Source organism: Portunus trituberculatus, chromosome 32 (assembly GCF_017591435.1).
Source record: "Portunus trituberculatus isolate SZX2019 chromosome 32, ASM1759143v1, whole genome shotgun sequence".
Lineage (NCBI taxonomy): Eukaryota > Metazoa > Arthropoda > Malacostraca > Decapoda > Portunidae > Portunus > Portunus trituberculatus.
The window spans coordinates 11,609,100-11,632,548 of record NC_059286.1 but is presented as its reverse complement, the minus strand read 5'-3'; the positions used below and the strand labels follow the sequence as shown (position 1 = coordinate 11,632,548).

Here is a 23,449-nt window from a genome sequence, read left to right as displayed (position 1 = left end):
TCTACGTCATCTACGAAAAGAATGCCTATCTGTTTCTAGCTCGGCATTGAGGTAGTCATAATATCGAAGTCTACCATTATAATACCTCGCTTTCTTCGTCACACAAGACACTGAGAAATAATAGCAGTATATCTTAGACCACAATAATTCCAAATAAACAAACACAAAAAATAATAGCATCGTTTTTCACATGTAGATTATGGTAATTATCTAAAGTCAGGGAGATAAAATGAAGATATAGACGACATGGTATCTCGCCTTGGGTCAACTTCATCCACCTGTTCATACTCCCTTCCCTCAGAAACGCTCAGGCAGAGGTAAGAAGAGTAACTGTGCTCATTAGATTGCAGTCCTGTAACCCAGCGTGCGTGTGTTACCGTGCTGGACGTAACGTGACGCCGAGATGAGCAAGGACGGCATCAAAGTAAGACCCGTGTTATTGTACTTTAAGATATAATTGTATTTTGATTAAGAGTAAATAACCTTCAGTGTAGAGTAGAATATCTGCTTGACTGGCATTCCTGTACCGTGTATTATGGTGTGATGGAAGCATTAGGACTCACTGTTCGGCTTATCAAGGTTCGAAGAGGTAGGTTGGCTTATAGAAGGAGATGAAGAAAGCAAGATCGAACACACACACACACACACACACACACACACACACACACACACATACACTTACGAAAGGAAATAGAGACCTAGAAAGATAAAAGGGGTTATCATTTAGTCAATAATATAAAATTCTAATCTATCTGGGTTGAGTTTGGCGTCGTGGTATCTTTCACTGCAGCCTCTATTGGTGCTCTTATAGTAAAAACGTTGTTCATGTGGTTCTCTTCTGTAAAAAGCTCAGTGCTTATAAGAATGAACTTGTGGGATTCTATTCAACTAAGGAGTATTTAAAAGTAACGTCCAGATTGTTTCATTGAGCTATACCAAGCGATATGTGTGTGTGTGTGTGTGTGTGTGTGTGTGTGTCACTTGCCGATCAGACGGACGTGATTGTGTGAAAGGTTTTGTATTTCATTATCTGTAGTGGTGTTTATAGCCTTATCACTTTGTGTGTGTGTGTGTGTGTGTGTGTGTGTGTGTGTGTAATTCACTGTTTGATCTGCTGCAGTCTCTGACGAGACAGCCAGACGTTACCCTACGGAACGAGCTCAGAGCTCATTGTTTCCGATCTTCGGATAGGCCTGAGACCAGGCACACACCACACACCGGGACAACAAGGTCACAACTCCTCGATTTACATCCCGTACCTACTCACTGCTAGGTGATCAGGGGCTACACGTGAAAGGAGACACACCCAAATATTTCCACCCGGCCGGGGAATCGAACCCCGGTCATCTGGCTGTGTGTGTGTGTGTGTGTGTGTGTGTGTGTGTGTGTGTGTGTGTGTTCTTTATGACTAATCTAATCACGTTTTAAAAGATTTATTTATGCTTATTCCTATCCGTGTGTGTGTGTGTGTGTGTGTGTGTGTGTGTGTGTGTGTGTGTGTTCGTAATTTCTTATCTAATCACGTTTTGCATTATATATATTCTTTTTCTGCTAACATATGTTCATTAATCATTATATATTACACATATGATTCCCCCTCTCTCTCTCTCTCTCTCTCTCTCTCTCTCTCTCTCTCTCTCTCTCTCTCTCTCTCTCAGTTCCTATGCTGTGCCCAGCCGCTCTACACGTGGTCACTTATATTACGCAACACCAGTAAAGGTTCTCTGCTCCCTCATCCCTGTATCACCATCCTTGACCATTAGCCTCTATAGGTAGAATTCCCATCTTCCGCTCCTCTCTCGTCTCTATGCAGTTCAAAACGCACCGCTTGACAACACACGTCTGTATTAATTATATATTATTTCATCTTCCTTCACGTATTTTTTGTGTTGAATTTGTAAACTATGTTGTTTAATTGTAGGTTTTTAAAGTTCTTATTACCTGCAGGTCCATCGTAATATTTCTATCATGAAAAATGAATATGGTGATCTTCATACTAGCGTAACTAGTAACTCACTGAAAAGTTAATTAGTTTGTAGTTAAAGTTAATTAGTGTGTAGTTACGCAGAGAGAGAGAGAGAGAGAGAGAGAGAGAGAGAGAGAGAGAGAGAGAATTAACCCATTATGCATAAGAACATCCCCGCTCTCACCGTCTGTGTACTGTAGTCTAGCAATGGTCGGCATGGCGTTGTTGGGGGTGAGGAAGAAGGGTGGTAGGGAAGGGGGGGGTTGAAGGTCAGTGGTTGGCCAAGGGACTGGCGGGGTAGAATATGCGTCTGAATGTTGTCTGCTGCAATGAGCGAGGAGTGACAGAATGCGGGAGTTGGTTACCCGTTCGTGATTTTTTTTTTCTCTTTACTACTGTAACAAGGATTAAAGAATGTAATCTTGAGTGCCCTTCTAAAACTTTCAGCAATATATCTCCTTGTGCATCACTCTAATCTTGTATTCGTGAAAGCACGAATAGCTTACACCAGAGCCTGTTGAGTGAAGGCGCCCGACAGTAGAGTAGTGTACGTTCCCCTGATTGGAGTTATGAATCTAACAATTTTTTTTCTTTTTATCACAAGACTATTTTTATCCGCGATCATGTGCAGGATAATGGTGCTGCGTATACATCAACTGAGTATATTGTGTGTGTTTACCTCTTGGCCGGGTGTCTGGTTACAGTCTGCGCTGGACCAGTGTTGCCAAATGTAATTAACAAAATTCTCTAGATTAGTAACAGAGTTCGCAATGAACATGCTTAGTGTGTAATAATATAAACCTAACCATTTATACCTCCAAAATATTATCCATCGGTTTTATAGTAGAGTTTGAATTATGACATCCCTATCCACAAAAGATGCGAATGACGTAAAAGTCAAAACATGTACCTTCGTTAGATCAAGAGAGGAATTCGTACGATCTCCATACCATCAGTCTTTCCTGCTAAAGTTTATTGATGGATGTTTACTGCCTTAGTGATGTGGCTGGTTGAACTCTCATCACTGCTGAGACTGCAATGGCTGGCCTTGCACTCCATCTCTTACCGAGAGTATACTGATCACTAATGCGTATTGTACTGTACGTTTGTAGTAATGTACATGGTAAAAATTAACTCCAAATGTGTCTCAGATCATAGTTTACCTCAATCCAAAGTTGTTGTGGTGGTCTTGCCATCTCATAATTGACAGCTTGCCTCGATGATTTTCTATCCAGTCAGCATTTGCTCTGAAAGGGAGCTCAACAGTCAACACTCCAACATCTGCCGCTATTTAGTAGGTATCGCTCACCACTCCAGACGTATGTAATTCCTCAGCGCCATGCCAGTCCAGCGTACCCTCCCTTGTACGTGGGTAGTGGTGTCCTAGCTTTTCCTGGATGTTTGTTGGCACTCGGGATCTGTTATCAAAATATTGACACTTGTACACAAGGAATTAAGTCTGAATGAGTATGGGACGCCGTCACAGGCTGTGGCCCTTCCTTCCGGTGAAAAACGAAGCATTGAGGAGTCGGACGCTAGGCCGGTTCGGGATTCGGAGTCGATAAAAATATCTGCGTGCTTTATAGAATAACAGTTTTAGCTCGTATTAATTCCTTAGTGCACTGGTACACCAACTTTGCCCTCAAGTGAGAAACTCGTAGCCTCACTCTTTCTATCTTATCTCTTAAGCTTTAACACACACACAAAAAAAAAAAAAAAAAAAAAAAAATATATATATATATATATATATATATATATATATATATATATATATATATAATTACACAATATCATAAATAAAAATAATGTGGAAAAGTAAAATGTTCGAGGAAGGTAAATGGCTGCACACACACACACACACACACACACACACACACAGCAGATATAACTGGTGCTACAAGGACATCTTTATAAAAACAAAAATTGACCGTAAAATCGACAAACAAGTTTTTTTTTTTATTTATTTATTTACTTTTTTTTTTTTTTTTTCAAATTGTGTGTTGTCCTTTGTGTTCACGGAAGAGGAGCGCGTGTTGGAAGACTTGCCGATAAGATAATGAGAATGCACAAAGACACCATGAGACCTGACAAATAGATCACGTGACTTGTAATTTTGCTGAGCCTTCCCTTGAATATTGGCTAATGACGGAGGAGTTTGCGGTGCCACGTCGTGATGTTGCGACGCAAAATATGCCACACGACGTGCCTGCTTATCTAAACGTATGCTGTAGTAGATGTTATTTGGATTTCCAGTTCTATATTAGGATTGCAGCTGTTTTTATTTATTTATCTGTTTATTTATTTACTTTTACGTGAACTCTGTATTAATGAGAAAGTGGTCTTATTTATCTCGTTCTATATCGTACCTAAGTATAAGCGACTCTACATTCTCAAACATCAAACGAAAGCCGACTTATTCAAACGCGCTGTAGCGGAAGTTATTTCGATTTCCAGATATGAATTTCCTGATTTTAGCAGTTTTACGAGGGTTCTACGTCATCAGTGAAAAAAAAAAACTGGTCTTATTTATCTTATCTTTCTAAATGACTCAATAACCTGCATTCTCAAACTATACACGGCGGTTAATAATTATCAAGTTACGTATTTGTGTTTTCAGGGCTATATCATGATTTCGGCGATGGTATGAGCGAGAATTATCCAATTTTGAATAAGAAAAACACTCTTACTAACCTTTCCATGCTGCAGTGGGGAGTTATGAGGCTTTATATAATTCAAGGTTATTTTATTCTTCCACGGAGTTATAACGAAAAGACTGCAACAAATAAAGTAATAAAAAAACCTTGGGAATATCTTTATCCTCTTGAAAAATGTAATGCAAAAACTAAATAGAAAATTAAAGTAGAAATAATAGAAAAAAAAAATAATAATAAATAAATAAAAAAACGTACATCGAATTGATAATTAGTGTTTGAAATAGTGTGTTAATTTCAGATTGCTGATGACTACACAGGCTATGCTCTGTCCCACTTCTGCGTGCCCCGCCACTACGAGGACGACCTGGAGAACGTGCTCATCCCTTGGGGGCTGATTCAGGACAGGTGAGAGAAAGAGGGGGGAATCAAACTTACTTTCTTAACAGATAAAAGAGAGAGAGAGAGAGAGAGAATCGATTGACTGATTTACGCAAGCTCTTTCACTACCTCACCCCACAGAACAGAGCGCCTTGCCAGAGACATTTTCCTGGACATTCGGGATGAGCCCCTGACTGCCCTGTGTGTGCTGAAGGGCGGGTATCGCTTCTACACAGACCTCCTCGATAAACTCACAACCCTCAACCGTTTCCATGCCTCTGTCTCGGTGCAGCTTCATGTTGACTTCATCCGACTCAAGAGCTACGAGGTACAACTTGACTATTTTTTGGTGTATTATAAGATCTTTCTTTTTTGTTTTGTTTTGAGTATTTTTATTCCTATTCTACTTGGTTATGGGTTAGGCTGCATCCATAATGAAGATTAATTCTCCTCCTACCACCTACACCACTTGATCTCCCTTTGCTGCCTCTCTCTCTCTCTCTCTCTGTATTAGTTATGGATATTTTCTGATAGCTTATCCTCCCACCACCACAACCACTTCCTCCTCCTTCTACGAATACTACCACCACCACCATTACTTCTCTACTGCCCAACACTCTCTCTCTCTCTCTCTAATAGTACAATTAGAGGCAATACCAATCATTTGTCCCGAGTAATACCACTACTCCCATACATTCTCATCCTCACCCAAGCACTTTCCTCTTCCCTCCCAGAATGACGATTCCACAGGTGACATTCGAGTTATCGGGGGCGACAACCTGAGCAACCTTCGGGGCCAGAACGTGCTGGTGGTGGAGGACATCATTGACACAGGCCGCACCATGAGCCGCCTCCTGGCCATCCTGCAGAAACATGAACCCAAATCTGTCAAGGTTGCCTCTCTCCTTGTGAAAAGACGCCCGGACTCGACTGGATACAGGCCGGATTGTGAGTCTTCGGTGGTGTGAGGGTGTGTGTGTGTGTGTGTGTGTGTGTGTAAAAGTATGAAGTGAAGATATAAGGGATAGGTTATAGGAAAGTGAATATGGAAAGTAGGTATATCTATAATCACAAAATTGGGTTTGACTGGACTAAATGTAAATTGCATTGTATAACTTAGTTTATCATTCACACAGATTGCTTACCAGCTTCTGTCTGCTTCCTTTATGTTCATGTAGCATTTTAGTTTTGGTTTGATGTTATAAATTGACCAGTAAGACTCAATGCCATGATTTGTAGTTGAACACAGCACTTGCATTGGATTGTAAATGTGAGTATTGTTTCCAGACTGTGGCTTTGAGGTGCCGGACAAGTTTGTGGTGGGCTATGCTCTGGACTATAATGAATACTTCAGGGACCTAAATGTGAGTAGTGAGTGTGCTGTGTTGGATATGCTGTTACAATGGACTCTTTCTCTTTGCACCTTTTGTCCAAGTATGACAGTCCATGATCTGCTTTGTCTGAAATTTTCATCCCATCTAGCACCTTTCAAGTTGCTTCTTATGTAGATTACCAGGGATGACTGCACATTTGACTACATAACTAACAAAGCTCATCTCTGTTTTCAGCATATTTGTGTGATCAATGACACTGGTAAAGCAAAGTACAAGATCCAACAAAACTCCCACTAGTTCCCTGCTACTCCAGTGATCTGATGCCTTCACACTTCCACCTTCCTTCCAAGCAAGACAACCCTCACACAAGGCAAAGGAAGCTGCCTTGGTAGTATGGTTCAGTGTACTCATGGAACTAATCTTGCTCTGGCACAATCTGTGTGTGTGTGCTTTTATAGATACCATAGGGACCATTCTAGGTAAATGTCTATCCACTGAAGAGTACCATGGAAAAAAATTTAGTTGCATTCATGGCTACTTATCCTTGTGACTTCATCCATTGCTTCTCTCCTGCCTCTATGATGAAGGCATGCCATTAATCTCCTAACCTTGTTAATGCACTGTGTAGTATGTGAAGTAAAACTAGACCAGTAAATTAATATACAAGATCTCATTTAAGTGGCAAGATAGTTAAAGTCACATTTTCTCTGATTTTGACATTAGTGTTACTTGAAGTGGGAGGTGAGAGGTTAGCATTGTGCCACAAGGTTTTGTTTTGAAATTATCTTTACCATTACTGACTTGAGAGAGGGAGAAAGAGAAGCATCATTCATAAAACACGTCAGCTCACTGAGGGCCACTGCTGGGTCTTTTCTCATGGTACCCTCCTCTGGATAGGAAGAAATGTAAGAAAAAAAATATGCACATTCCATAATCAAATATATGTTTTCTAATAATTGTAATAAAATCTATTTTCTTAGTCTATGATTTGTAATGTAAAGATAATCATCTTGTATAGATTATTTTATTTTGGGCCTCAAATTGGAGGCTGCAGTAGAAATAATTTATCTTGGACACAGTGAAGAAAATAACACTGGAATTACCATGAGGACTATCTCCTGCCCCGTCCCCCTCCTCGCCCTCTGGTGCCCCGCCCGCCACCCCTCATTCCTCTGCCCCCTCGTCCCCGCCCCCTACCCCGGCCCCGGCCCCGGCCTGCCTCCTGGGACGCTCGGTGCTTCTCCACCAGTGGCTGCAGGCTGGTGCTGCAAAAGATGCACCCAGTGGCTGTCAGCTGCCCATCCTTCAGTTTGCTCTTACCCTGCAGAGAAAAGGCAAGACAATTTAGTGTGGCTCTGAGGCTCCTGTCCCTCCACACCCTGGAGCTGCAATGTTGAGACTGTCACCAGCTGGATGGAAGTGTTCAGGCACTCTAAACTAACTCAATCTGATATGCTGTGATCTGGAAGAGAGCTGTATGTGCCATATTGACCTACAGGAATTACTCTAGTTTACAGACAATTTTTGCAGGTAAAGTTCTTTATAACTGATGCATTAGGTGTAAACTAAATTTTCCAAATATCCCGGTAAAACATTTTTCAAGTCACTAAACCAATGTTTCCCCAATTTCCTTACTGAATATCACACTTCCACTTTGTCCATACTTCTCTTATCAGTCACAAACAAGGTGGTGTGTACTTGTATCACTTGATACTTGCTATGAATGTGATTAGTTGCATGTCGTGTGTCATTTGCCGGCCAGATGCTTGTGCCTCCAGTGAAAGGTCTTACATTTATGACGAAAGGAAAGAACCCAGATGCCCCTTGAGCATCTGGCAAGTCCATGGCCCCAGGAAGTGCATCTTTATTAAGTTTAACTATATCAAAATTATTGTTAACCTCACCTCCTTGTATTCTACAGTGACTGTCTGAGAGCCACAGTCCTCACAGGTGTCCTCAAGAACCTGGACCTTGTTGGCCTTGTCAAAGAGGTTGATTATCACATCACACCTGTAATATTTTAGATAGATTTTATCATTACAATTTACCACAAAAGCTGTAAAGCATCAACTATCTCTGAGTTCATTAAATTCATATATTTCTTATTTGTAGTTTGTTATTCCTTTGGAATAGATTCCTTTGTTTTGGAAAGTATGATCTCTCCTTTGAGATGATGCTTTAATTAAATTATGCAATTAACACATAGACAAAGACACAACATCTTAGTATTACACTTTGAAATCAACAAGTCAGGAGCAGACCAAGAAAGGAAACAGAGAAGATTGGTTGTTGGGCCCCACTAGTAGTGGTTCTTAGCATACCTGTTACAGGCCAGCTTCCACTTGGGGCCTGATGATGGGTCCAGCACTAGGATGCCTGGCCCACACTCCATGCACTGGGACACCCCCACGTTGTCCCGGCCATACTGACAGGTGGGGTGGGAGCACAGGTTGCACCCACCACCCTTGGACATGTCTCTGTAGGAAACATGAACAGTTACCACTTGTGATTGACTTTAATACACCATGATGTATTTATTAGGATCCTGTTCTAGCAGATCTGTTTAATGAGACAATCTTTTATCATTATCTCAAGCTAGTTAGGTAAAGACAACATGCAGAACTGTGACACAAGGCACTAATAATAATTGAGTAGTTTTCCTTACAGTAATTTCATTTCTAGAAGAGCAGCAAGTGAGAGACATTACACCTGAGCACCACAGCCTGGCGGCCGGAACAACACTCACGGGAAGGGTGGATTGTTGTAACAGTATGGGCAGAAGGTGAAGCTCTTGCCCTTCGCTCCGGCAGACCACGTCAGCAGCTGGAAGTCGTCCAGTGGACACCTGTTCTCCTGGAACTCCCGAATCACTCCATTCTGAGGCACGGCAAAGGTCTCGTCGCAGGTGACACAGTGAAGCCGCACTGGCTTGGTCTCCACCAGCTTGATGTAGCGCCGGCACTTTCCACACCTGAGACAGGGACGAGTGTCAGTGCTCCAGGCTGACTGAGTGCCAGGCAGTACCACTCAGCCCTACAGTGACAACACAAAACACTCACCACATTGGTTACCAACACTTCTCATTACAATAGAAGGGCAGCAATGAGGCCACACCTACTAGAGTGCAAAGGAAAAAGGAGATAGTCACCTTGACAATGGTCGTCCTGTGGCAGACAGAGGTGAAAAGGTAACCTCAAACAGTTCATCCATGCCTTGAATGTTCTTGACAAAGTATTGAAACTTGAGCTGGAAAATCTCAATGGTGTGCTGCAGGACAGAGTTAAAGTCTGCCTTCCCAAGAGCAATAAGGTTGAGTTGCTCCTCCACAGCACTCCTCATGGTGGGCAGCACCAGGTCAGGGTCAATCTGGGAACAAAGGCACTACATCAGTCATCCTCAATGAAGGATGGAAGGTGACATTAACTGTCCCTTACCTACCCTCAACCACACCCCACGTCACTCTGGCACCCACCTTCTGATAGCCATGCACCAAGACAATGCCGAGGTTGGTGGGCACCAGCCTGCGGCCCGCCGACACCTGCACGTAGTTCCTCTGTGAGATGTTGTTGATGTGCACTGGGATGGACGCATCGGTGCCAATGCCATGCTTCTCCATCAGGCTGATCAACTCGGACTCTGTTAAGTAATCTGGTGGGGAGGTCTGCCGTTCTGTCAGCTTGGCCTGTAACACAACACTTAGTTAGCTTCCCAATATTCTTGATGTAAACAATCTGAAATATTGACTAACTCTTTATTTTCAATTCTCCAGGACCATGTAATCTTTCTTAGCCAATATACAATGTTCACCAGTGTGTGTGTGTGTGTGTTATGCTTTGTTTAGGCTGTCCTATCATTGCCAACCTGGTATATGGATAGATAGATGAATAAAAGTTCTTCCCTATTTTAAGCCCAAACTATCTCCTTTAATATTAACAAATTTTTTTATTTCTCTATTTTCCAGATTTAAGTAATATAGTAATCATTCCAAGTCTAAGTAATCTTTTCAATTACTTACACTCATTTTACTCTCCCCAATATACCAGACACAAATAATCTTTTTAGTAACAATAAAAACACTGTGCTGGCTTCATCATTAGCCAGAATAATGTAATAATTTTGACAAACACAAGGGCCAATAGCATCCTATGAGACGAACCTCACCTCAAGTATGGGCAGCTCCTCTCCACCCTTCAAGTCAGGCAGCTTTTCTTCATCCTGCAGCGCCAGCCAGTCCATCACCTGAGACACAACACTTGGTTAGGCGAAGCAAATTTGAGGACACTGGGATCACTTAGCTAATCATTTTCAGAGCAAAGAAATGAGAACAACAAAAACCAATAAGAAATAAGTACCAGCTAACACAACCTAAACACTGCATCAGTAACCACAAAACTATGTCACATTCTGAAGACAGTGAACAGGAGACAGTGAGCAGTAGGCACCTTGGTGAAGCCAGGATCAATGAGCTGCTTGCCGGTGATGGTGAAGTTCTCCGAGCCAATGGACAGGAAAATGGTGGTGCTGAGGTACGTACAGTCAGGCATCAGCTGCAAAGAGAAACCCATTAGTAAAAGAACTCGATATATCTGATTTATTTATTTATCCTTTATTTATCTATTTCTTATTTATTTTTCTATATAAGAGGGGATATCTTGACAAGGGCAGCAAAAATGGCTAAACAAAAAAGGCTGACTTAGGTGTTTGAATGTAGTCTGAGAATGAAAGAAGAGCATAGTGATAATTTTTGGCTCAAGATCACTGCTCCTTTTCACAATGCAACATTATATAATTTTGTATGTGATGTTTAAATGAGAGAGAGAGAGAGAGAGAGAGAGAGAGAGAGAGAGAGAGAGAGAGAGAGAGAGAGAGAGAGAGAGAGAGGGGGTTAGTATTCCTGGCTGTACACCAAGCTATTCAACACACACCCTCAGACAGTCCACCTCCCAGCTCCCCTCCACTCACTGTGCCAATGAAGTGTTTGGTGATGTACTCATAGAGGCGCCAGGAGTCATGATCGAAATGTCCCCGGTCAGCAGAGCGCATGGGGGTGATGGGGGGGTGGTCTCCTGCATCATGGCCCTTCTTGGGTTTCTGAATGCCTTCCCGTAAGATTTCCCGCACCACGCCACCCCAGTCACTGTGGCCCTCCTGGATCCTCAGTGCTCCCCTAACACAAGTAGAAAGATCAGGGAATGTAGGGCTGTCTTTTACTGAGGTGAAATGAGGTTTGGTTAGATTAGGTTAGGTTAGGCATAGGTTTATGTTAGGCTAGGTTTCTGAGGTGAGGTGAGGTAAGGTAGGGTAAGGTAAGGTAAAGTAAGGTGAGGTGAGGTGAGATAAGGTAAGGTAAGGTAAGGTCAAGTAAGGTGAGGTAAGGTGAGGTTAGGGAGTTAGATTAGGTTAGGATGGTAGGATATGGTAAGGTGAGGTGAGGTGAAGTTAGGCGAGGTAAGATGATACAGGTTTATGCTAGGTTTGGTGACTACCCACACCCACACTCCTTTACAACCCACCTACACCCACTCACAGCCAAACACACAAACACACACACAAAAGTTTCACCCTTACAATCCAAATACTCTCTCTACCCACACTCCTTTGCAACCCACCTCCACCCACTCACTTGAGGTCAAAGTTCTCAGGGTAGTGTGTGGTCTCTGTGCGAGGGTAGGAGATGTAGCCCTGGGTGTACAGTCGCTCGGCCAGGGTCATGGCGTGGTGGGGTCCCATGCCAAGCCCTGATGAAGCTATCCTCATTAACTCCACAGTGTTGAGAGCTGCTGGCCGAGGCTTGGCCTTCTCCTTCATCTCCACCTTTGTCACTCTGCCGGCAAGTGTCAATACTGTGAGTGAGGTGAGACTGGTAAGTCTAGCACCATTACTGAGGCAAAAGTGATAATGTGTGAGGTGAGAGTGGGAAGTATAACACCATTAATGAGGCAAATAAGTCTAGCACTGTTACTGAAGGAAAAGTGAATGTTGGTACTGAAGAAAAGTGATAAATCTAGTATCATAACTGAAGAGTGATAATTCTAGCTCCATTACTGAAGAAAAATGATAAATTTGGCATCCTAACTGGAGAGAAAAAATTTGCATCATCAATGAAGCATGAGTGAAAATTCTAGTCATTAGTGAAGCAAGAGTGAGAATTCTAATCTTTATTGAGGCATGAGTGAGAATTCTTGATTCTCTTAGTGAGGCAGGAGTGAACTCTAGACTTAATAAATGAGTGGCTGGGAAGAAGTTTGTAGCTTGTTGTTATATGGTATGAAAAATAATAAAGTTATGATATGGTATAAAAACATAATAAAGTAGGAATGTAAAGAAAAAAAGTTATGAAGGACCTGAAAACTGAAGAGATAAACTAAAGATAAGGAATTGAGGGAAATATCTCCTTAGAGAATGACTGGAGTGAAGATGTTCCCAGCTCTGGAGAGGCATAAGTGTAAAGGAATATAGAGAAGAAGAAAGGAATTTTCTCGTAATGATAACGCAATCAATAATGGAATAAGAACAAAGGAGTTGACTTACTTGGCACGCTTGTTTTCCTTGACAATATTAAGGAACACATTGGCCACATCTTTGTCAAAGCTGCGCACTCTGTCCCACTCCAGGGTGAGCTGTCTGTCCTCTGTCACCGCCACCTTCACCTGGAACAAGCAAACAAGGCATTATTCACACCAACAACATCTATGTCATCACCATACTGGATAATACTGTTGGTTAAGATACTCACAACACCCTCAATACAATGACCTCCAACTTACACATAGATTATATTCATGGAAACCACTCACAAAATAAAACATTTCAAAATCTGGGTTAACTGTAGATTCTTAACTTTTCAGCATGGAGTTAAAATACTAATAGTGTTTCAAATTGTTAATGTGAATTTTTGTATCACTAAATCAACACAAAGGACAAAATCACTTCATTCATTATACAGTGCTTGTTGTGTTTTATTTATTTTATCTTTTTATATATCTGGCCAAGGGCAACAAAAAAGATTAAACAAAAAGGCCCACTTTGATGCCAATCCCTGACCAGGTCTAAGAAGAGTTAATGAAAAAAATGGGTTAAATGTCTTGAAACCTCCCTCTTAAATCATTTCAAGTTATAGGAATATGGAAATACAGAAGCAGGAAGGAAGTTCCAGAGTTTACCACATCATACACACTGAGTTATTGAAAGGAAGAGTACAGAGCCTGACTCACCAGCACTGACAGAGGGGCTTACCTGCAGCACCCAATAGGTCTCCGGCTTGAAGGACTGAATGAAGTCATGGCGCTCCACACAGAAGCCCAGTGTTGGGGTCTGGCACGGCCCAAAGGAGATCAGCGAGGAGTCAAGATTGCCATACTTCCCCTGTGTCAAGGAAGAAGACATTTGCTTATGGTGACAGTAAAGACCAGACAAACTCTCCTGCGTCTGCAGCTATAAATGCAGGGTTAGTTATGTAATGTTTAAATGTTTAATGCTTATCCATCTACTGCTAAGTACTGAAGACCTCTCTTGTTTAGCTCATTTACCCAGGTTTCTGTGTTCTTGTTGCTCATATATTTTGCATTACTCTTTTCATGTTACTTCTACTATTACAGCTTACTTCTCAAATAACTTAATCTTTATAAACCTTTTCTTTGTACAGATTTTCCAAAGTTAATACATTCCAATGCTCCTTTGATGGGTTTCTCAAAACACACATCACACACCTGGAAGAATTTGGTCTGGAAGCGAGTGAAGGCACAGCCAATGCGAAGGTCCAGCTCCTGGCGAGCATCCACAGAGCGTGACTCATTCTCATTGGGCTCCACCAGGCTATTCATGGCCGCCTTGATGTCGCGGTCTGTGATGGCGGAGAACTTGGCTCGAAAGATGATCTGCCAAAAGAAAGGTATTTCACTTATGCAGGTTGTGGCTCTCTACTGCAACTTAATAGTAAAAAAATAAGTAAATAAAAATAAAATAGAATAAATAAACAAATATATGAATAAAAAAAAAAAAAAGGTCATCCCATCGCAGAAAAGAAGTAAGAAAATGTTATCCTTCATATATTTGTACTGGAAAACATATTGCAAAATTATTACAATCTATTAGTCTGTTCCTCACGACCTTTAAAGTAACATCATCCAAATTAATTCCATCTACATTCTATTATATAAAAAATCAAGTTATATTTTACAAGTTCCTTTTAAACCATACCTGTTCTTTACCTGCTGCTCTGTTCATTGAGTGCATCACGCAGGAGATGACCTCAAAGCAAATGTTCTCTCCCTCCTTGTCACAATCCAGCCACAGCACCAGGTAGTCCGAGCCACGAGCCTCCTTCCCTAGAAACTCTGGCATTCTTAGCTTGGCTGTTGCTTCCTTCTTCTCTGTTTGACACCGGAACAACTCAGCCTGCACAGATAGATAGATTGATAGACAGATAGTTTATTGACAACAGTTTACTGGAATATAAATCTTAATAATATTCAAAAAACCAAATGTAATGCAATATAAAGAGCAAAAAAGAAAAATAATATAAATAAATAAATAAATAATTAAATAAAACATCAAAAATATCCTGTAATGCAAAGAGAAGAAAAGAACAACAAGCAAGTAATAAACACATTATTTATACAAGGGAATTAGTGACATGTGTATGTGTGCTGATTTCTCACAGTTCCCCTTCTTGCGTGCTCTTTAAAATGTATCTATCATTTTACATATACTACTGAAAATTTGCTCTTCTTTATAACACCATTAACCCCTTCAGTACTGGGATGCATTTTTACCTTGAGTTTTGGGTATGATTAGACAATTTTATTTACATTAGGAAGGGTCTATAGAGGTCAGAAGATTAGTGGTCCAGAGTCTTCACTATTTTAATCCCCACATAAGTTTCTGAAGCCATTTAAAATCACTAAATAGTAAGCACAATGAATACGGAAATGCATCATAGCACTGAAGGGTTAATTCACACACACACACACACACACACACACACACACACACACACACACACACACACACACACACACACACACACACACACACAAAAAAAAAAAAAAGATTGACATTTATAGGTGTACTCTTCAGAATGTCTCCATCATTGCCCTGTTACATACCTTCCCTTTGCAACACCATCAATTGTCACACACACAGACAAACACACACACACACACAGACATACATACACACGCACACACTCACCGGGTCCACCCTGTCCCAGTTGTTGTACTTTCCGGGGAAGTCGAGGGACATGACGTGGCCGCACACTGACGTCATCTTGAACCGCACACTTTGCCCTCGGAAGATGCCGCTCCATTCATGTACGCTGCACGCCCCATTGAACCCTGCCCACAAGTAAAAAAAAAAAAAAAAAAATAATAATAATAAATAAATAAATAAATAAATAAATAAAATAAATAAAAAATAAATAAATAAATAAAATAAATATATAAATAAATAAATGAATAAATACATAAATAAGTACATAAATAAATAAATTGATGAAATAAATAAAATAAAGACGAAAATAAAATAAAAATAAATAAATAAATGAATAGAAAATGAAAAGAAACGAATAAATAGAAAAAATAAATAGAAAATAAACAAATAAATAAAATGGAATAAAATGAAAATAAATAAATGAATAAATAAAAAGATAAATAAATACAAAAAAGAATATAAATGAGTATATAAAAAAGCAATTAACAAACAAATTAAATCAAATTAAATACATAAATGAAAAAATAAAAAAAATATCAACATAACACCAGGCTATCTCAACATTTGGTAGCTAGACATTCTTTTTTGCTAATGGGTGGAGCTGTGAGTGCTATGGGGCAAGGAATCTTCATGCACACAATTTCAAATCCTGGCCACTGTCTGGAGCTAGGAAGGCATCTATTTGGGGTAACAGTTCCTACATGCCATACCCAAAGTTCTTCATTAGCAGCCAACCAGTCTATTGTTTTCCTGAAGTTACTCAAGGTCATTTGTTTGGAAGATGCAGCACAGACTGGTGAGGAGTGAAGGTAAGAAATCAAGGTAAGGTATCAAAGAAAGGTGTCATCCCAGCCTTGATAAACTAAGGAAAACCAAATGTGAAAATAAATAAACTGTGGAACTCCCTATCTGCTTCTGTATTTCCATCTTCCTATGCTCTGAACTCATTTAAGAGGAAGTTTCAAGACATCTATCCCATTCTCTTGGCTAACTCTCTCAGACCTGCTCGGGGACTGGCATCTCTGTGGGCCTTTAGTTTAATCATTCTTGTCGCTCTTAGCCAGATTTCCCATCTTACATAAAAAAATAAAATAAATAAATAAAAAAATTATAATATACCACAAAACATGAAAACTTTAAATTAACAACACATCTCAACACCAATTAATTCAAAACACACTGAGAGAAAAAGATACTGAAATGTGGGATGTGGCTTACCAAGAAAAGACACTTTCCTCTTCAATGAGTTCAGGACACAGGAAGATAGAAACAAAGAAACAGACAGGGAGGAATTATTGCAGTTTGAGCCAATACACCACACATAACTATACACATTCTCATGGTCCAGATCACACTTTTATGAGCATTTCTGACCCATTTCACCCCATCGGAAAATGGGGTTAGGTTAGGTTAAAACCCTGCTTTCCCAGGTCCCCAAGCTTATTAGACATTGGGAAAATGAAATATAAGATAGGGTATATTAGTTGAAACTGCAAATTTACCAGCAGGGAGTTCCAGAGTGTACCAGAGGAAGGGATGAAGGATTGAAAGTACTGGTTAACTGTTGCATTAGAAAGGAGGACAATAAAGGTAAAAGCATTTCTCTCCCAGTAAATAAGTAAGTAAGTAAGTAAGTAAGTAAGGAAGGAAGGAAGGAAGGTAGTTAGTTAGTTAGTTAGTTAGTTAGTTAGTTAGTCAGTCAGTAATAGAGGTAAGGTTATTTCTCTCCCACATAAGTAAATAAGTAAGTAATAGGAATAGGGGTATATCTGTCCCAAGTAAGTAAGTGAGTAAGTACAGGAGTATCTCTCTCTCCCACACGCCTCGCCCCCCAGCAGTCCCAGGCCGGCTAGCCACTCAGCACCCAGTACTCACCTTTCCTGGAGGAGCATTTCTTGCCACTCAGGATCTCCGCCAGACTCTGTGCCAAGGAAGGCTTCTCCGCCACCATGAACACGGACTTCATGGTGCTCTGCTGGCTTCCTGACGCTGCTGAGGCAAAGAATTAGTGCTTCTTGACGTGCTCTCCCTCCTCACGCCTCCATCCTTCCCCCCCTTTAGCTTGACTTGAAGTTGAAGGGTAAAGAGTTTTGCGTTTCTATCGGTGCTTCATTTGCCTACCCAGAAATAAATGATAAAGTAAAGAAGGCAATGCTGATACCAGTTATGGGGTGGAGTGAGGGTAGACAGAGAATAGGATGGAAGGATGTGAAGAAGAATGGTATTAATAAACTTGAGCGGACACAATAAATAGGAACAAATGGATAAAGTTAACGCGAGCGGCTGATCCTTCTAAACACTGGGAATGAGGTTGTATGAAGAAAAATAAATAAAACAGAGATTATTACATGAAAAAGGATAATATTGAGGGGACTAAATAGATACTAATCGATATTGAAAGACAAGAGAATTTTGAGATAAGCGTCGTTTAATGCTCTCTCTCTCTCTCTCTCTCTCTCTCTCTCTCTCTCTCTCTCTCTCTCTCTCTCATCACAACTGTTCTTCATTTTCAATGTTCTGCAAGTGTTCATAATGTAGAAATCTTGTTAGTCTGTCACTATAACAATAAAATACAACTTTAGAAATCCTCATAACTTGAATCACATCCATTTTTTCCTCCCTAAACAATGATATCTCCCCAATATTTGATTTGAAAAAGGGAATGTTGATGAAAAATTTAGGACTTTTTCTTTCAAGTTAAAATGAAGAGAGAAAACTTTGCCTCAAATCTTTATCACCTAATTAAATACAAAACACTGCCACTGCCTCAGAGCGAAACATTTTGGAAACAATTTGGAAACATATGAAAAACATCCATCAACATATCCACTCCTTCATTCAGCCATTTATCTATTAAGACATCCATCTGTTTACTCATTCATTCATCCGTCCATTCACCATTCATTTATTAACTCATTCATCCATCCATCCGTTATTATGTCCATCCATTCATCCGCTATTCTATCCATCCATCCAGCCACTCATCTCTCTATCAACTCATTCATCCATCTATGCAGTCACACATCCATCGATCCGTGAGTCCATTTGTTCATTCATCCGTCCACTCATTCATCCATCTGCTAACCCACTCATCCATCTATCAAGGAGTGTGGTTTCTAAATTGTTTCAGAACACTTTGCAAACATTTTCGAAACGCTCTCTCTTACAACAATAGACTGGCTCACTCCTTAGTACTATAAACATCAAGGAATATACAGTGAGGAAGTTTTGGTGTGGTTAAAGTTTGGAGGACAGCGACGGTGCTGCCATCTGTTGGAAGCGAGTAAATTCATAGAAAACGTTATTAGGAGTAACTTAAACTTTCTCCCATGCTTCCTCCCCCGCCCCTTATTTTTCCCTGCATTCTCTCGCGGTTATGAACTTATAAGGCAAATAAAACATGTTCATATATATATATATATATATATATATATATATATATATATATATATATATATATATATATATATATATATATATATATATATATATATATATATATATATATATATATATATATATATATATATATATATATATATATATATATATATTGCGTTTTCTGCCCTCCGCCTGGGCCACACCATACTCCTTACTTGTATCGCCTACGTCTGTCTTGTAACCACTTCTGCCCTTGGTGTAGGACTGTCCTGAGGCCATGGAACATTTCCTGCTTCAATGCCCACGCCTCCTCTCTCAACATACTGCATTACGCTCCCGGCTCTCCGCCCTGGCCATCACAACACTCGACCTGCCCACCCTCTTGGCGGCCTCAGGCGTCCACCTTTCCTAGCTACCTGCTGTCCTTCACCTTACTTGTGCCTTCTTGAGGAAGACTGGCCAGCTACCACGCCTGTGATACCCAGACAGGACTACCCCAGGGCTCATAAGGATTCAAAAGAGGCCACGAAAATCTATGGATCCTTATGAGTCCTGGGGTAGTCCTGTGTGGGTATCACAGGTGTGGTAGCTGGTCGGTCTTCCTCAAGAAGGCACAAGTAAGGTGAAGGACAGCAGATGAGGAGACTGCAAGAGGCCAGATAGACCTACACGAGGCAGTTCCTTTTCTCCCATCCTCCGAACAAATCAATGTTCCATCCAACCAACTATCCACAATCAGCTAATACAAAACCGTAGATAGGTTGAGTTTAGAGAACAGTAAGTAGTTGGCGGAGTAGTTGGCTACACTCTTAAATTAGCACACTCCACCCACATCACTTCACAAACGCAGCCCGCTAACATTTTAGGCTCTATTTTAAATCAACACAAAATTTAACTTTTATACAGCATAAATATATTCTCTGAAGACTTACAGGTGCGTGTGTGTAGTCTTAGGAGGCTAAGTCAAGACTGTATAGCGCCCGAACCAGCGATCAGTTACAGTACTATTGGTTTGTTGTCCGTCAGCTGAGATTCGATACATGAAAGAGACACGTACTCCACAACCCACCTCTCTCTCTCTCTCTCTCTCTCTCTCCGTCGTGTCTGAGCGCGGTGCAACGTCATGACACTCTCTCTCTCTCTCTCTCTCTCTCTCTCTCTCTCTCTCTCTCTCTCTCTCTCTCTCTCTCTCTCCGTCGTGTCTAAGCGCGGTGCAACCTCATGACACTCTCTCTCTCTCTCTCTCTCTCTCCGTCGTGTCTAAGCGCGGTGCAACCTCATGACACTCTCTCTCTCTCTCTGTAGATTTCGTGGATTTCTCGGGAGGTTTGATCGAAAAATCAGTAGACTTGACCATATTTTCGAAATCTGTCGGTAGGTCGGTAGATTCATCAGAAATTCAGTAGATCTACCGACTTATCGGTAGATCTGGCAATGCTGCCCGTGACTGACTGACTGTTCGAATCTTGTAACGGCGCTCATCTTCCCCCGCTGATGGATCCCCCCTTTCCTCACCTCCTTACTACCTACGACCCGCGCGCCATCTGTTGGAAGCGAGGTTCCCTAATCAATTCCTCCAGCCTGCCCATTGAACCCGTATATCCTCCCTAGAATCCTTGTACTACATCCACCAGTCAGTGACATGTGCGGCAAGACTCACTCACTCGCTCACTCCCGCACCATCCTGCCTTTCCACTCACCCAAAACCCAGCTATTCTTGTTATCTTCATTATTGTTATTATTATTATTATTATTATTATTATTATTATTATTATTATTATTATTATTATTATTATTTTACTACTACTACTACTACTACTACTACTACTACTACTACTACTACTACTACTACTACTACTACTACTACTACCACAACTACTACTACTACTACTACTTCTACTACTACTACTACTACTACTACTACTACTACTACTACTACTACTACTATCATTATTATTAGAGTCGAAGTAGAATAATGGCCAATAAAGGAGTAGGGTTTTTACAGGGCCTGGCCGCCATAAAGCTGTGACGCCCCGGCCTGCTCAGGTGGATACTGCGAAGAAAGAGAGAGAGAGAGAGAGAGAGAGAGAGAGAGAGAGAGAGAGAGAGAGAGAGAGAGACACACACACACACACACACACACACACACACACACACACACACACACACACACACACACACACACACACACACACACACACACACACACACAATTAACCCCTTCAATACCGTGACACATTTTTACCTTGAGATTTGTTTACGATTTTTACTGACATTAGGAAGGGTCTATAGAGGTCAGCAGAAGATTAATAGCCACAGTCTTCACTATTTTAATACCCCACATGAATTTCTGAATCTGTATAAAACCATCAAATAGTGCACACAATGAATATGGAAACGCGTCATGGTACTGAAAGGGTTAATTACTATACAATTTATCGTAAATAACATCGTAGTGTAAATAAATAGGAAGAGGGAAGGGAGATGAGGAGGGATGACGGAGGAGGAGGATGCGGAGGGAGAGAATAAGAGTGTGATGAAAAGTAGAATATTCATATTGAATCTATAAATCTGTTTATTTATTTATTTATCTATTTGTTTATTTATTTATTTATTTATTTATCTATTCTTATTTTGTTATTATTTTTCTCATTTTATTTATTTATTTATTATTATTTTTTTTATTCTTTTATTTTTATTTATTTATTTATTTATTTATTTATTTATCCATCCATCTGTTTATTTATTTGTGTGTGTGTGTGTGTGTGTGTGTGTGTGTGTGTGTGTGTGTGTGTGTGTGTGTGTGTGTGTGTGTGTGTGTGTGTGTGTGTGTGTGTGTGTGTGTGTGTTTACCTAGTTGTATTTACCTAGTTGTAGTTTACAGGGCCTGGGCTTTATGTCAGTGTGGTCCCGTCTCCATATTACACTTATCCAATTTTCTTTAAAACTATGTACACTCGTTGCTGACACCACTTCCTCACTCAAACTGTTCCAAGTCTCAACACATCTTTGCGGGAAACTATATTTTTTAACATTTCTCAGACATCTTCCCTTCCTCAGTTTCTTACTATGCAATCTTGTGCTTCTAATGTCATATTTTTCTCTCAGGATTAGTTTCTCATTATCCAATTGATCCATTCCGTTAATCAATTTATAAACTTGTATCAGATCCCCTCTCTCTCTGATACAAGTTTATAAATTGATTAACGGAATGGATCAAGTGGATAATGAGAAACTAATCCTGAGAGAAGAATATGACATTAAAAGCACAAGATCGCATAGTAAGAAACTGAGGAAGGGAAGATGTTAAAAAATATAATTTCCCGCAAAGATGTGTTGAGACTTAGAACAGTTTGAGTGAGGAAGTGGTGTCAGCAACGAGTGTGCTTAGTTTCAAAGAGAAATTAGATTAGTGTAGATATGGAGACGGGGCCACACGAGCATAAACCCCAGGCCCTGTAAAACTACAACTAGGTAAATACAACTAGGTAAATACACACGTGAAATATGGTTATTATACACACCACAAAAAATAGGAAAATATTTCTATTACAAAAAAGCTAAAGAAAAACTGAGATAATACATTTTAGCACTTTTAATCTCTTCAGTACCAGAACGTGTTTTCATAATCATTCTGGTTACTATTTGGCGACTTAGATGTTGGGAATAGAATAGTGAAGACTCTAGCCACTAATCTTTTAACTTCTATGGACGCTTCCTAATGTCAATAAAACCGTCTAATCATACCCAAATAATCTACGTAAAAATGAGTGTCAGTATTAAAGGAGTTAAGATCAGTACCACCTTGAAAAGAGACCCAAGAACCAGCAGGCACCAAGACCAAACCCAAGTGTCAAGGTCTCGCGAAATGACAATCTGCAAGTCTATTTAGAGCCACGTGAAGATGAAGCGTCCCGTCACCAGTCCCTCCTTAGTTAGTGGGCGCCTGGCGGGGATGGAGGCACGGCGGTGAGTCTTGTGAAGGGTGAATAAGTTTGAAGTGCACTACGGAACTTATTGAGGGTTCGTGTTGCTGGTGCTGTACAGAGGAGGCTGATGCAAGGATGAGCTGCCTGGGAAGAGAGGTTGCCATGTAAATTTCTCCTTTGTTCCGTTTTCCTTCTTCTTCGATCTTCTTTTTTTTCTTTAGAATTATACTATAGTTTCCCGGAAGTCGCATTTTCAACCCTTTCAGTATACCATAACGCGTTTCCATATTCATTGTGCTTGCTATCTGGTGATTTTATACAGCTTCAGAAACTCATGTGGGGAATTGAAATAATGAAGACTCTGGCCGTTAATCTTCTGCCGTCCATATACCCTTCTTAATGTCAATAAGATGGTCTAATCGTACACCAATCTCAAGGTAAGAATATGTCCCAGTACTGAAGGGATTAAAGGTTTCTGTAGCTTATCTCTTACTTATAACACTGTCTCCTGGATATTAATTAAGCTTTCTAGAGAGTTTTTATAATTTTAGTGATAGTTTACGAGGTCGCTACATCAACTAAAAAGAAAAATACAAG

The 23,449-nt window shown here is 40.4% G+C and overlaps 2 protein-coding genes across 2 annotated transcripts; one reads left to right on the top strand and one right to left on the bottom strand.

Annotated features, from left to right (window-relative positions):
- Positions 1-268: 268 nt before the first annotated feature.
- LOC123512061 (hypoxanthine-guanine phosphoribosyltransferase-like) lies at positions 269-8,437 on the top strand. The gene is made up of 6 exons (XM_045268239.1): positions 269-424; positions 4,919-5,025; positions 5,140-5,326; positions 5,733-5,946; positions 6,286-6,362; positions 6,567-8,437. Exons 1-6 carry the CDS (start codon positions 404-406, stop codon positions 6,627-6,629), a joined length of 669 nt encoding a protein of 222 aa, XP_045124174.1. The 5' UTR covers positions 269-403; the 3' UTR covers positions 6,630-8,437.
- LOC123512056 (DNA topoisomerase 3-beta-1-like) lies at positions 7,343-17,623 on the bottom strand. The gene is made up of 16 exons (XM_045268226.1): positions 17,418-17,623; positions 15,525-15,667; positions 14,532-14,729; positions 14,042-14,209; positions 13,569-13,697; positions 12,864-12,982; positions 11,956-12,156; positions 11,295-11,499; positions 10,775-10,879; positions 10,494-10,571; positions 9,805-10,014; positions 9,481-9,698; positions 9,079-9,303; positions 8,654-8,809; positions 8,237-8,342; positions 7,343-7,653 (listed from the first exon to the last, which is right to left on the bottom strand). The coding sequence occupies exons 1-16, from the start codon at positions 17,506-17,508 to the stop codon at positions 7,444-7,446; spliced, it is 2,562 nt and encodes an 853-aa protein (XP_045124161.1). The 5' UTR covers positions 17,509-17,623; the 3' UTR covers positions 7,343-7,443.
- Positions 17,624-23,449: the final 5,826 nt, after the last annotated feature.